The sequence below is a fragment of the Cyphomyrmex costatus genome, unplaced genomic scaffold, assembly GCF_001594065.2.
Source record: "Cyphomyrmex costatus isolate MS0001 unplaced genomic scaffold, Ccosl1.0 scaffold441, whole genome shotgun sequence".
NCBI classification, from domain to species: domain Eukaryota; kingdom Metazoa; phylum Arthropoda; class Insecta; order Hymenoptera; family Formicidae; genus Cyphomyrmex; species Cyphomyrmex costatus.
The window spans coordinates 210873-225462 of NW_017278652.1; the positions used below are offsets into that span (position 1 = coordinate 210873).

The 14590-nt window shown below is 35.6% G+C and overlaps 4 protein-coding genes across 4 annotated transcripts in view; 2 read left to right on the forward strand and 2 right to left on the reverse strand.

Moving 5' to 3' along the window:
* lili (LMBR1-like protein lilipod) overlaps nt 1-6477 on the forward strand; it is an 11214-nt gene extending 4737 nt beyond the window's left edge. The window contains exons 2-9 of the mRNA XM_018544431.1: nt 2155-2419; nt 2880-2983; nt 3056-3182; nt 3347-3415; nt 3528-3657; nt 3793-4150; nt 4400-4631; nt 5195-6477. Coding sequence (XP_018399933.1) covers nt 2155-2419; nt 2880-2983; nt 3056-3182; nt 3347-3415; nt 3528-3657; nt 3793-4150; nt 4400-4631; nt 5195-5454 — 1545 coding nt within the window. The 3' untranslated portion in view covers nt 5455-6477. The remainder of the gene's footprint in view (nt 1-2154; nt 2420-2879; nt 2984-3055; nt 3183-3346; nt 3416-3527; nt 3658-3792; nt 4151-4399; nt 4632-5194) is intronic.
* Nucleotides 6478-7385: 908 nt separating this feature from the next.
* Tcs1 (Threonyl-carbamoyl synthesis 1) lies at nt 7386-8120 on the reverse strand. The gene has a single exon (XM_018544409.1). The coding sequence runs from the start codon at nt 8118-8120 to the stop codon at nt 7386-7388; it is 735 nt and encodes a 244-aa protein (XP_018399911.1).
* Nucleotides 8074-9535, reverse strand: Polr3K (RNA polymerase III subunit K). The gene is made up of 2 exons (XM_018544442.1): nt 9116-9535; nt 8074-8150 (listed from the first exon to the last, which is right to left on the reverse strand). The coding sequence occupies exon 1, from the start codon at nt 9454-9456 to the stop codon at nt 9124-9126; it is 333 nt and encodes a 110-aa protein (XP_018399944.1). The 5' UTR covers nt 9457-9535; the 3' UTR covers nt 8074-8150; nt 9116-9123.
* A 591-nt stretch (nt 9536-10126) lies between these two features.
* LOC108777498 (uncharacterized) lies at nt 10127-13794 on the forward strand. Its single transcript, XM_018544410.1, has 6 exons — nt 10127-10224; nt 10566-10683; nt 10987-11340; nt 11539-11805; nt 12136-12389; nt 12824-13794. Exons 1-6 carry the CDS (start codon nt 10127-10129, stop codon nt 13614-13616), a joined length of 1884 nt encoding a protein of 627 aa, XP_018399912.1. The 3' UTR covers nt 13617-13794.
* Nucleotides 13795-14590: the final 796 nt, after the last annotated feature.

A 14590-nucleotide genomic window follows, 5' to 3' on the forward strand; every position in this document is an offset into this window, starting at 1 on the left:
ATAATAATATATAATAACATAATTATATAATAATATATAAAAATATATACCATTCTTCTTCTTTCAAATTTTTTACATGAATGCCTCGTTCGCCACACCCTAGTTCCGGCTAAGTACATTGGACTCTGTTACGTCCAACCGTTGTCACGTTTTAATGCATAGAAAGTTTTAACGTATTTTTCCCTAAACCTTCTTAATAAAAAATATGTAAATAATACTTCTTAATAAACCTTGTTTCCTGCCATTATTTTATTACTTTCAATTGCTTTCCTTTCCTTTTTGTCCTTTTATTTTCCTTTCAATTTATCCCTTTTGAAAACCTCTTTTGAATATTCAGAATTGTAGGCAAAAAAAGGAGTATATGTCTAACGAACTTATTTTACGACTCATCTTTAACGGACTCTTGAGTCATTGTCACTTTCTCCAGTTTTTCCTTATCCCTTTTATGTACATTTTTGGTACTTTAAAATCTCACATTATTGGTTGGAGCTGATAGAAGACTCCACCTTTTTTGTCAATGAAAAGATCCTTCTAGCTCAGCTCGAGTTAGTCTAATTTCGTAAGCCGTACTCTCGTCATCAACCTTAGCTCGCTATGCCTGTAAGTTTACTTGTAACTAAAGTGATATATTTCTACGGTAGTTGATTAGAGTTGCGTTGTAAGAATGAAAAAATTTCGGCACGCGATTAAGGGACTACATACGTGGTAAATAAAATTCACACATATTAGCAACCAAAATCCTGCTCTTGACCGTCATTTGGCCGATTATATATCATATTTACTCGTTTGCTTGTAACACCGTTGAATAAAGCGCGCTTGGTCAAAAGACAGCCGAACCTTTTCTCATTATTACAAGTTGCGGCGTTCTGCGCTCGTAACAACTCGCAGAAGATTGGTTCTGTCTCACTTTCATCCGTCCTATTCTCGGCAAGAGGCCGTTGCCAGCAACGATGCCGAAAATGTCACGCGCACATGGCTATCCATCCGTAATTATACAGGCGCCGTTATTGCATTCCCCCAGGCAAATTAATATTGTTGATTATGTACATATATCATAATGACTGTAACAATGACGGCGACAAACGAACGCGCAAAAATGTAAATGCGGAAAAAATGTATAGAATAGATTAGCGGTTGAATAAGTGAACGAAGACTAAGCGAGGCAGTGTATCGATCGGGAACGATTAATAAATGAAACCGAAACGCATAGACGGTGTCCCAGGTTGGTCATCGTCGAGCAATTCGATCCGTTGCTTATGCACGAGCTGTTTGTTATATCGCGTTGTGGCGCCTAACCATGGAAGACCTTGGATTGACGCTCCTTTATTACGTTAATCTGAAATATAATTTATTAATAAGAGATTATTAGGATGAATACACTCAATATTATATAACTAAGATAAATATACTTAATAAATATTTATTAAGTGTATAGATTAAGAAACTGTTTATCATCATACAATTCAATATGGAAACATGAACTTGATAAGAAAAATGTTTATTTATTTCAGGAATTAATATTCATGTTTATTTGCAATTGTTTCTAAAAACTGAATATTCGATTATTCTTTGAAATTTATATTATTTACCGGTCAATATTTAATATTATGCCAGACAAAAAAACAAGTTCAGAATTTAAAATTTCAGTCGCAATATGGCTTCGTTTACCGATGCATTTTCCGTATTTTCTGATGTTGGAGGTATTCTTCTAATCACTGTAAATGGCAATGAATGGTGCTCAACGTGATTTACGTAACATGATGTGACGGCATCTCGACAATTGCTGAGCATTCAATTATCATGAGTCATACTTTTAGTATTTGCAAAAATTACGTTTCACATTTTTGACCTATTTTTTCATGGAGGTTCTTTATCTCTTCATAACTGCTATCACTTATCGTAACTTAAAGAGCGCACTTAACTGTATAAAATAACTATACAGTTACTTATAAACCGAACTCGCAACTGGAAAGAATATCGCAATATTTAAAAAGATTCAATATAACTTATATAACTTGTGTAACCATTGTTAATTTAATTATTTGTATATAATTTATTTGTAATATATATATATGTACATAACATAATTATATATATATAATTATGTATATATTAATACACTATAAACGTATACATATACAAAATTCTTTGCAGATATATCTGCTGCTTTTTTTGCTGCTATACATCTCGAGCTACGCACTGATTGCGCGTTTTAGACGCCGGGATCGCGAGGACTATCTGTCGGTGGACGAGGATGAGGCCACCGTGTACAGGATCAGCCTCTGGCTGTGCACGGTCGCCCTGGCGATTTCTGTCGGCGCGACCCTCCTACTTCCGGTGTCTATCGCTAGTAATGAGGTCCTCATCTTATATCCAAACAGCTACTATGTCAAGTGGCTCAACAGCTCCCTCATCCAAGGTAAAATCTTGAACTGAATATATATATGTATATATATATACAATATATATATATAATCTAAAAAAATATATATTTCAACATGAATCACTTGAGATATAGTATAAATTAAGAAATAAATGTATATGTGGATGGAAGGATAGAAGAATCGATAGAGAGATAAATAAATAGATTTATCTCTTTATAGATAGAGTAGCCTTTTTTTATTCTGAGGCAATTGTTTAAAAACAATCACATTTTAATTCGAGATAATATTACAATTATACATAAAAGATATAAAAAATAAGATTAAAGAATTAATTAGCTTTAAAAGATTAAAGCCTCAATAAAACGAAAGAATGACAGAATAAGATATCACCGATAAATTCGTCTAATTTAATCCTCAGATTATATCTCTGTAGTAAATCTGTAGTTATATTCCGTAAACGTTATATCATATAACAAGATTAATTTTCATTCACAGGTCTATGGAATCACGTGTTTCTGTTTTCGAACTTATCACTTTTTGTGTTTCTGCCTTTCGCCTATCTTTTCACGGAATCGGAGGGTTTTGAAGGCCATAAAAAGGTGAGACAAAATTTAGAAAGATTTCTAATAACAAGCCCTCTAACGCTTTTTATGGCTATTTTGTAATTATAGGGTGTGATGGCAAGAGTATATGAGACAGTGACAGTTCTCTGTCTCTTAGGTACCCTCGTACTAGGAATGACCTATGTCTTGTCGGCCCTATTGGATTATCAAAACTCAAGTTTACATACTGTGCTCAGTAAGTATGCATATCACGTCGCACAAAAGTCTTTTTATACAGTTTAAATATATTCATCTACGTTAACGATATCTATCGTAACTTTATGAGCATATGTGTACGTAAATATCTCGAATAAATGTCGACTGAGAATGATTATCGACGTGATATAATCTTCTTTACAGATATATGGAGTTATTATTTACCTTTTCTATATTCCTGCGTCTCATTCGTCGGCGTAGTAATGTTATTACGTAAGTATCATACAACTATTATCTACACAACAGAGAAAATATCAACTACCTTCAAACATAATATTTTTTTCCAAGAAATTACTCTCTAACTCATGAATTACTCATTCCGCAGTATGCACTCCAGTAGGATTTGTACGACTGTTCGATGTAGCGGGGTCGTTTCTTGTTAAACCCCAATTTCTAAAAAACTTAGATGAAGAGTTCTTCGCATATAGATTAGAGGAGGACTGTATCCGCAGAAGGTAGCATCTTTTCCTTTCTTTTTCTTATATTTTTATGTGCATTAAATATTGTAAATTGTCGTCTAATGTTTATATATACATATATATATATATATATATATATATATATACATACACAATTTAGCATATGTTCAGATTACAGCACGTAAAAACTACGGGGAAGTCGTACATATCGCCGATGCCGATGTCGCCGGCAATGAACTGTGGCTGGTCGCCGCATGAAGACGACGAGCCGCTACTGCGCATAAGTCCGGGTCTGCTGTGCTTGAGAAACGGTGCTCTGCAAAAGGGTCTTTCTCAACGGCTGGATGATATTCAGAAGCGGCGACAGCTGCTGGACCAACAGCGGAAGACCTGGTGGGTTCGGCGCACGCTACTTTATCCGGTAGCGATGCTGGCGCTGCTTGTTCTGTCCACCGCCACGGCTCTATTAGCGGTGCAAAACACTATAGAATTGCTGATAGGCATCAAAGCGTTGCCGTTGAGCACGAGGGTTCGTGTTTACTTCCCTTCTTTTGAATTAATCGATTTTCTAGTCGTGAACTTTGCTTAAATTATTAGTTTGATTTTATTGTAATAAAAAAAACATTTTAAATTTATCTTAAAAAATTTCTTCTACAAATTATTTAATGCTTTTGTTCGGTGATGGCATTTTTATCAACTGATCTTATTTCACCTTTTTTTATATAGTATGATCTTAATTTTACTTTGAAAAATTAGTCTTTTTTTTTTAATTTGACAGCAATTTACGCTCGGCATCAGTTCCCTGTCTAAGCTTGGGCCCATAGGTGCGACTATCGAGGTGGCGGTGATTCTTTATCTGGCCGTGACTAGCGCGATCGGTCTGTACGCTTTACCAGGCGTGAGAATGGTCCAACCAAGACTTCGTTCCACGCCGCTCACCCATCTCATCGCTAATTGCGCTCTCTTGCTTGTGCTAAGTTCGGCGTTGCCGCTGTTATCGCGAATATTAGGTAATACATAAATTGTCTGGATGTTTTTATTTATATCCCACAAGAAAAGCTCAATTCTAGCCATTTCACTTCATTATATTCTGAAAAATTGAAAATTAACAATAGATCTACTTGTTTTTTTTTTTCGTTCGGACACTATAGATATACAATTGGATACGTTCAAGGTATCGTTATTTTATCCTTGTTCGCCTATAATTATTATTCTTATTAATGAGAATAAAATAATATCTGGATGCATTCGGATAAAATTTCTGAATGCCTTGCGTATTTACGAGTATTTTTAAACTAATATCCTTTTAATGATGGATTCTTCAATTAATATAAAATAAATATTTTTATTAACAAAGATATCAAAATACAAATCATTTTTTAATTATAAACGGATCGAGAAAAAATTCGTAAATAGAGCATCAACAATATAATTATAAATAAAATAACGAAATTACTATTTGTTATTATTATAACAAAAGTACATTGAAAAGAAGTAATACTAAAGAGCAGAATTTTACATGATTAGTATTTTATTATTGTTGCTCTGTTCACGTTTCTGTTGCTTTTCTCAGGAATGACAAACTTTGATCTACTGGGTGATTTCGGACGCATCGAGTGGCTTGGTAACTTCAAGCTCGTTCTCCTCTACAATCTAATCTTTGCGACGGCGGCGATCAGCTGCTTGACCACCAAGTTCACGGCAACCGTGCGCAAGGAAATCTACGCCCGTCTGAGGAGCAGCTTGCTCGGCATCTTTAGGACCACGAGCATCACTGCCGACGCGAAGAAATATTCACCGTCGTCAGGGATATTTCCTATAAAGGAAGATTAGACTGATTTGTTATATTATATAATTAATATAAACAACAGAGAGAGAAAAGAGACGCCGGGATCTTGCGAAAGTTTGCCTGGCCTTTTATGATCTTGTATGCAGAATTACAAGGAGCTCTTGAATTTATCGAAGACGTGAGAAATTTGTATCATACGACGTATGTAAGAAGAGTGCTGACACAGAGTTCTCGAATTTGCAGATCATTGAACGTGTCAATTCTTCGATGTTCTAAAACTCTTGGATTCCTAGACTGTTAGATTCTCACGTTCTCGAACAATCATGCCAAGGTCCTCTGTATTTTCATATTCCAAAATTCCGAAACTTTCGTTTTTAATTTTTTTAAAAATTAAATGGATCCAATATATAAAATACTAAATATATAACAGTATATTTACATAGACACCTTGCGTTATCTGATTGGCTTTTCCAAGGAATTAAATCGATTACGTTAAAATCGGTGAACTTCATCGACGATCCGTACGTAATCTTTAGATTTCTTTTTTTAAAGAACCACACACTTTTGCGTGCTTTTATTCCCGTGCCATTGAGAATTGCTGTATTAAAGAGCCAATGAAACTTTCGTGAGAACCTAAAAGTTCATCGCTTAAAAGAAGCGAACGCTAGTGATTATAATTAAGACGCGCGAGGCCAGTCAAGGACATGGTCCGATAAGGACAGCAAGGCGGTCACATTCGTAATACGTAGCGTTAAGTATTTATTACATTAATGCTAATTTTTTAAAATATATTTGTCCGAGCACGGGACAAGGACTCAGCAATCGAGCGAGTTTATGTACATACGCATCACAATCGAATGATTAATTTATAATGGATGACAAGGACTGCAAGGAGGATACGATCTAGGTTACGCATACATGAGGTATTGAGTGAATTTTTTTCATCAATAATGTAAATAGGTATCTAACAAAAATCTATCCTCGACAGAAAGAACATTCGATAAATGTTTATTTTCATTTACCTTCGAATATGTTCTCATTTTACAATTTTTAGTTGACGTATATGGAGGGCAAAATGCAGTTTTAATTTAAGTAATAAATTTTAATGTGACTGCTCGAAATAAAAACCTAAGAAATATTATTAACTAGATTATAACACGAAAGCGTAAGGAATTGTTTAACGATATCATGCGGAAAAAGAAATGTTCTTAGACTGAATGAGTTGTAATAAAATGAGATTTTAAGAGATTTATACATATTCTAATTGTATATATAAAGCGTATATATTATAATAAATCACACGATTTTTTAAACACTTGCGATAAGATGACGAAGGAAACTAACGAGACTATTTTATAAGCAGAAAATTATAATGATACAAATTTCGAAAAATATCTCATTAAAACAGCCGCCCTGAATCTTTAGAACGATATCATAGATGATGATTTATTCTTTTTAATATCTGTAGAAAAAAAAACCTTATTTATTATAATTTAATCCTACTAGATCAGAATAATCATCAAGTGTTAAGATGTTCCAGGCTTTATGTATCTGATTTTGTGTCATGTTTTAATTCTAGTCACATTTTTACAAATATTTACACATTTTTTTACGTACATAGCTTTTTTACATCGTCATATTTTTCTTTCGTTTTTATTTGCGTTGATTTAATCCTGCTGATCTGTTCGAGACTATTTTACTCAAAATGCAATTTATTTTTTTATTAACATTTTATTTATAAACTTTTTTCGCTGATAACTTTGTTAATAATTTTTTTCTATAACTTAAAAATATTCTTTTAGAGTACTTAATCACATTGATAAAAACGATACAATCGTATAATAAATTCGAAAATAGATCAGCAGGACTGTTTTATTAAATAAAAGTGTATACACATCACCACGTTATCAAATTAAGTATAATTTGTAGATAAACCTATTATTGTATAATGCCACGAATTCTATCACGTATCACATTACTCCGTTATGTTCATTTCCAGATGGTATTTGTGTAATATCCTGATGATGACATGCGCAGAGATACCGCTACGTACGATCGAATAATAACCAGGTTTCGACACGTCCACCACAGTGGAGCCGACCCGACGCATATCGGTCTGCTTCTTGGAATTACTGGAGCTGTGAAAGATACCATCGAGCTGTGGCCACAATGCGCAGAACTCGTCCGGGTGTACACTGCTTGGCTCTTTGCTAATGTTAGCACTGGTGAGTGCAAGTGGACCAGCGATCTTGGCGACACTGCGAATGAACTTGTCATTGGGCACACGGATACCCACGGTGTCGACGCCCGGATTCAAAGCCTTGTTCAGAGCAGGCATGCGCCGCAGGCATATCGTGTAGGGTCCAGGAAGCAGATCCTCTAGCATACCAGCTGGAATGTCATCCGTGATGCCCCATATACATACCTCCTTAACATTACTCAGGCAAATCGCTAATGGTTTCCTTTCGTCCCGCTGCTTAATCTCATATAATCGCTGGATGGCGTGTGAATCAGCAGCTAGACAAGCCAAACCGTACACTGTATCTGTTGGTACTGCAATTACTTTGCCCTGTCGCAGCAGCTCCACTGCCATCGCAACACTCCGGTTGCCGCCACAAAAAAAATGTTTCTCTTTTGGTCCAAACATCTTTATCTCTTCCTTGGCTTTATTCATAATAACTTTCATGGGACCCATACAACTAGGATTCATAATATATCTAATGTTTGCAATATTCCACTTCTATAAAGAAAAGAAAGAAACCATATGAAATATTAAGAACTATATGAAAAAAATCAGTAATATTAAAACAATCTTAAACTATTTCATGTTTTTTTGTTTTGATACACAAAAACATTCATTCTAATTGTAATATGATCATTTTTTTTATTTATCAAGGTTTAATTTAGATATTCATGAAATTGTTTCTTTATGAAAAATAGAATGCAATGTTTTTTCTTTCATTTAATGAGAATCTAGATTCTTCTTTCTTGCTTAACCCTAGAATGTTACATTTCTTCTTGTATTAACACTGAGCGAAAATTCATCCACACAATTAAGAAATTTTTTATATATGTTTTTATGTTTACTTTATAAGTTGTTATGTGTTAGATTAACTAAATATTATTTTTAAATAGAAAAATAAATTTTAATGTTAAATAATATTAAATATTATTTTAAACTATTAAAATTTCAATAAAAAATTATAATAGCATAAATTATAAACTAAACTCATAAAGTACAAAAGTAAAAAATTATTAAAAAATTACAGTAGTGAGGATTAAAAGATATCTCTAACAATAAGATAGGAAACAGTTATGTGATGCACAATCTCTAATTTTTCTTTTCTGATTTATTATAGTTTTATTTCCTTTATTTTTTCTTTCTTCCTTTTCTGATATAATCTCATACACTTTACAGCAAATCAATTCTAATCTTCCTCAGTTCTACTTCTAATTTAGGATGAATTAAAATCATATTAAGGAACAGCTCACAAGAATAAATCAATATATAAAATAAAGAGCTTTTCCAATCAAATATTTTCAAAAATATATCGTTCTGTTTTTAGCTCAAGGCTCTTTATTTTACATATTGATCAAATTTAAAAAGTTTCTCCAGAGTTTCACAGAAATGGCACTAAGAATGATTTAGATCAAATAGTAAGTCTTAATTTTTCTTCCCCTATTTTTACGATCGTCCTAAATTACCTGCGAATTCAGTCGACTCGCCACGTGTGAGCACACTCGTGATTGCAGCATCTATAGAAGAGTGTCATAGGCTCGTCAGCAGAGCGTGTCTGTATCTGTTTAAAGTAAGCACGTGGATGTGAACACTTGGGGCAACGTTCTTCTGTCGAGTCCACTCCCATCCACGCGGACTCAGCATCAAGAATATCAGCACGCTCCTTGCCCGTGAAGTAAATGCGTGAGGTTACCCGGGACGTTATTGGATAAATGTATGGACACGTGGGGCATGCGAATCGATTGCCTGATGGATTCTCCCGGAACCTGAGAAGATTAGCGCAGAACGGACAAAATCGCAACACCATTCTTCATTCCTACCTCGAACACGTACATACAGCGTCGATACAGCCAGTTGCAGCCAGTATCAAAAATGGCCAACTCTCACCCTCGCCCCTCAGTGGAAATAGGGTGCATCTGGAAGCACTGAACGCTCAGTGAGCTTTTTCATCTGATTGGCATATTCCATTAGATCTAAAAATATAAACCAAACGCTCAATGAGCGGTCGTGCTGGATGCACCCTATTTCGAACATACTCCAGATCGGAGTGCCCCGTGCGTGTTAAGGCAGTTCTAGATGCGTTTTCCGAACGCAGCGCGGGTACTGGAATACCGGCACGTGTCGCATGTCCTGTGACAGCGGATTGCCAAGCATTGAGTGGATTTGTCAAACGAGGATAGTCAACTGGACGATTATACGGTAAGCTTTCTCGCAAGGATTCCTCATCATCTCGACGTCAATGGCAACAGCATGCTCAAACCTTTTGATTATTCTTCATTGACGATCTTGAACGACAATTTTTTCAGGTTATGACGTATCCTGTCTCTCAATCGCTTGGCGGGACTGCTGGGAGATGTGGCGTGTAACCGACGTTTCTACTCCGTGGACTTTAGGGAGTCGTCTTCCCACTGACGCGGCGCATTCCTAAGCGCCGTTTTTTTAACGCGCTTTTAATTCCTTTTTTTCCTTGCCGCGACATGGAGACTGATCACAATGCGGCGTTTGATTCCGTGGCTGTATTTGCTCCGATTCTTTTAATACTCGCTACATTCTTGACGATGTTCTACAGGCTCAGGTAAGTCACTTGCACGTATCGCTAATACCGGCATACGTTTTATATACAGCCTTGGCCAAAAATATTAAACACTTGTACTTTTCTTATTTATTAATTTGAAATTTTTTACCTTATTTCCTATTTAATTACTGGTATTATAAGTTTAAAATATTTATAGAACAAAGAGTGAGTAACCCATAAATGTCAAATTGATTTTTTAATTAAAACATTGAAATAAGATACTTGATACTTTTTGGCCAATTTTTATAAAGCTATATATTTTATTACTTCTACTTTTATTGCTCTCGATTCACTCTTTGTTTTTAAGAATTCACCTAATTCATTATGTATGCATATTTCAGGGCAAGATGGCCTGTAAAAGTAAATTGCTGGTTTTGTAATGAGAATACGAAGATCTGGAGACAGCACCTAGATTGGTGGTTATGTCCTTGGTGTCAACAATATAATGGCTTTTCCAAGGTAAAGGGAGCTTTTCAACAGGAAACGTTTTGATACAGAAATCATTTTATCTTTATTTGATATTCAGTCAGAGAAACAAAGACAGTGACTCTAAAGTAGCAAAGTCAAATGATAACTTAATAATATCTTTAACATCAATGAAACGTCACCTTTATTTTTTCTCTTTTTATCTTCAATGTACAAGAAGTTCACCTAAAAAGTATATACTTATAGTATATTCACCTGTAACTGCCATTTGATAGAAGAAAATTTCTTTTATTTCTTAATGTTTATAATGATAAATGTGAAAAATACTTGTTTCAGAATGGCGATTATATGTACAATATTCCAGAACAGTATGTAACACCAAAAGGACATACAAGATATTGCAGACTGTCTGAGGACAGTGACAGTCATCATGTCCTCAAGGATAGTCTCTGTGCATGTTGTAACAAGCGAGAAAGTCTGAAGCTATCAGAACTGGCCAATTTTGAGCCCAAGGACGAAAATCTTTTTAACACTGAACTGAAAGCATTTAAGGAATACCTGGAAGCAAGATATCCACTGTGCGACAGTTGCAAATCAACAGTTAGAAATGTGCTGTACAGGCAGGCGGTGTGGCTAACTCGTTATAAAATGCTATTCTTTAGGCAGAAACCACTTAAAATGTTTATCAGTGTAAGTACATTTGTAGAAAAAATTGTTATTATAAGTCGAATAAGAGAAAGAATTCTATTTTTGAACGAAACAGGTCTTGATGATTTTTTTGGTCCTAAATGTTTATTATATCATCGCAAATACCTCTTAATACTTCCATTAACGTCTCTATCAATGTGTAGTTGTAGAAACAAATATCATTAGTTAATATTGTTGCAGAAAGCAAAAAAATCAGAAACAGTTTTCCGAGTTATCTCGACAATTCTGATCTCGATAGTCATGTACAACCACGACTTTATTTGGCTACCAATCAGTGGACTGTTCTTTCATTTGTGCGCTTGTTGGTCGAGCTTGATGAGGAAAAGGAGTTTTGATATATTATTAATATTTTTATGGTTTTGCGTCATTACTCTCATGTCCATAAAGGATTTGACAATTGTTCAAAATCCCTGGGTTACAGCAGAATACATCGTGCAGTACCGTATGGTGAGCTTAAACAAATGGAAAATTATTGTATTATTATCTTAATACAACTTTTTTATTGCAAAATTTATTATGGTCCGTCATAGACGTACTACGTTTTTCATTCTGTGCATTTTGCTTCGTAGCGTAATTTCCTAAAGATAGCTCAAAAACGAGCTGAAATCCGTAATGTAATTTTTTCTGTTTTTTAAAATTGTATTTTTTATTATTTATTATATTGTATTTATATTCATTTACGCAATTTTTGCGTTTAATTTTTATTTGCTCCTTTTTATTATTGTTATTATCTTGAATATATTTACACATTCAGTGTATCTGTCTATTTCTTTCTAGGTATCGGTTTGCGCATTTATTACAGCTTTAGTAAGCCTAAGATCCAGCTTGTATAAAAGTACTTCAACCGGCTCGGTAGTGTTTAAAAAAATCAAGTTGCACTCACGAGATGTTCCATCTCAACTCGAATGTAACAGTCAAAACAGAAACAATACTGTTCCAAGCGAAATGAATGACAGTATTAAATCGTCAGTCTATGCAGCGAGCGAAGTGTCTCCCACTGAAATCAAATTCAGCAAGTCGCATTCAGCAATGCAAGTATCTTACATTACTTCTGCTTCTTATAATTCATCAACATTTCTACGAAGTTGCAACAAAATTAGAAATCAGGGAAAAGAGAATTTTGCAAAATTTTTGGCCTTGTAGAAGTATATCACATCTACAGAATTTTAGAATATTACCAACTTAACAATGAAATTCAAGTAATGTCAACAATATTAATAGTAATTTACATAGCTATATTAAAATATTTAACGGTTTTTTTATATCACCAGATGAAAATACCAAAAATTTTAAAATATTAAAAGTCAAAGGTAATAAAATTTTGTCTAGAAGTTAGGAAAAAGTTATAGAATTAAATGTTAGATCTCATAAGACTGTACATGTGTGAAAAGTTTATAGATTGAAGAATTTCAACTTTCTCTCTCTCTCTATTCTATTATTTTTATTTATCTATTTATTTTTCTAGATTGAGACGGAAGCTGTCTACGATTACAAACAACGGTACCAATGGTTCCCTAAACTCCGTCTCTCAGAATGACAGTCCACCGGATAGCTGTTTGAACGACAGTTTAAACTCTCTTCTCCTGAACGAGGATCCTCCAAAATACGACAGGATTACAAAAATGGCACCGGCAATCTTCGAGCGAAGGGTATACAGCGCGACAAGTTCTGAGAATCTGTTTAGGAAATCCGGCAGCAAGCATAGATGCATCCTATCTCCACCGAAGCTCAGATCGGTGACACAAACCTCGTGGGTGGCGGGCGGTTACTGGCAGGAGAGTATGATCCCCACGCTGCCGACGCTCTCGCGCTCGTCCAGCCAGAGCTCCGGTTTCGGATCGGTCGGCTCCTCCAATCTCGCGCCTTCCCGTGAACCATCCGTGCACGAGCTCGATCGGTGCTCTTCCGCTGCGTCGGAGATCTGGCGATGGTCGTGCCAGACGCCACGTCCAGGTCCTTACGTCGCGAGGCACGACTCGCCGGTGCCGCGGCCGCAATCGCGATATTCCGATGTGACGGGGAGTCATTTGCGAGCAGTGCCGTCGCCGGCGATCCGCGCGATGCTCAACACAGACAATCACGTCCAGGAAAGCTGCGTGCATGGACCAGACATTGGAGATGTCCAGAATAGCTCGGTGCCAGCATACGCTGGTCATCACACGACAACGATCGTCGCGAGCCCTGGCTGGCTCTCTGCGTTGCTCTGCGTTTCACTGATACTGAATATGATAGTGCTGTGCACTACGTTATTACGTTAACGTCGCGACGACCAGAATCGCCACGTCCAGGGTCGTTCACTGTGTTCACGCGGTAATTTTTACGAATCGCCATGGCTATTTATATGATTGCTAGCGTTAGTTAAATCTCGAGTACTCGGCGAGTCTAACCGCTTCTACTAGGAAGATCCCTCATGCCCATTTCTATCAATGAAGTAACTTCAATCTCAGTTTAACTTGTTTTTTCTTTTCCTGATTTTTGGAATTAGAAACAGATAAAAAGTTTAATTTATTTTTAGAGAAGATAATAATTGAGTGAAAGAGAGAGAGATTTTAGTTAATTTATATTGATAGAAATGGATATCAGTCGATTTTTTTCTCTTTGCGTGTGATCTACTGCCGATTCTTTAGGTTCTAAGGATTTAATATTCGATCTTGGGGTTATTTGGGAATATTTAGAAATGATATAATTTACTGCCAATTGGAAGATGAGCGCAATGCTCCGTTTTACTGCCGGGAAAACAGTAAATACGACGTTACTGCCAATGTACTTGCTCGTTGAACATATCTGTCAATTTTCGCCTCTTTTTATTGAATATTTATCCTAGAGACACGTTGCGATGTTTTGACCATCGTCGTCTTGGAATTTCTATACTGTATATAGATTATCTTCTGTATTTATGGAAACATTTGTTCACTCGTTTCTCACTCCTAGCGAGTGTGTGCCCATTTGCCATTCTCGAGACATGGTCTCTAGAATCTTAATTACTCGAACGTAGGACTGGACTTTACAGGGCAATTCTCGCTGAATCTCAGTTTTATGAATGCGTAAAACGTATTTCCAATTCGTATATTCCGAGTACGATACAATTTTCCGGATCGTGACAGTGTTGAAATGTGCGGGGACAAAGACTATCTGCGTATCTCATTCTTTAAAAATGATTTTGCCCGAAGAACACTTGCTGCAAGGTTTTTCATATAATGTTTTTATTTTTATTAGTGTATATTGATTAAAG

Coding starts and splice junctions, on each gene's coding strand:
- Tcs1 (XM_018544409.1), bottom strand. CDS start 8,120: ATGAATCCTAGTTGTATGGGTCCCATGAAAGTTATTATGAATAAAGCC.
- Polr3K (XM_018544442.1), bottom strand. CDS start 9,456: ATGGTGTTGCGATTTTGTCCGTTCTGCGCTAATCTTCTCAGGTTCCGG.
- LOC108777498 (XM_018544410.1), top strand. CDS start 10,127: ATGGAGACTGATCACAATGCGGCGTTTGATTCCGTGGCTGTATTTGCT. Junction 10,225..10,565: donor ACGATGTTCTACAGGCTCAG/GTAAGTCACTTG, acceptor TGCATATTTCAG/GGCAAGATGGCCTGTAAAAG. Junction 11,341..11,538: donor CACTTAAAATGTTTATCAGT/GTAAGTACATTT, acceptor ATATTGTTGCAG/AAAGCAAAAAAATCAGAAAC.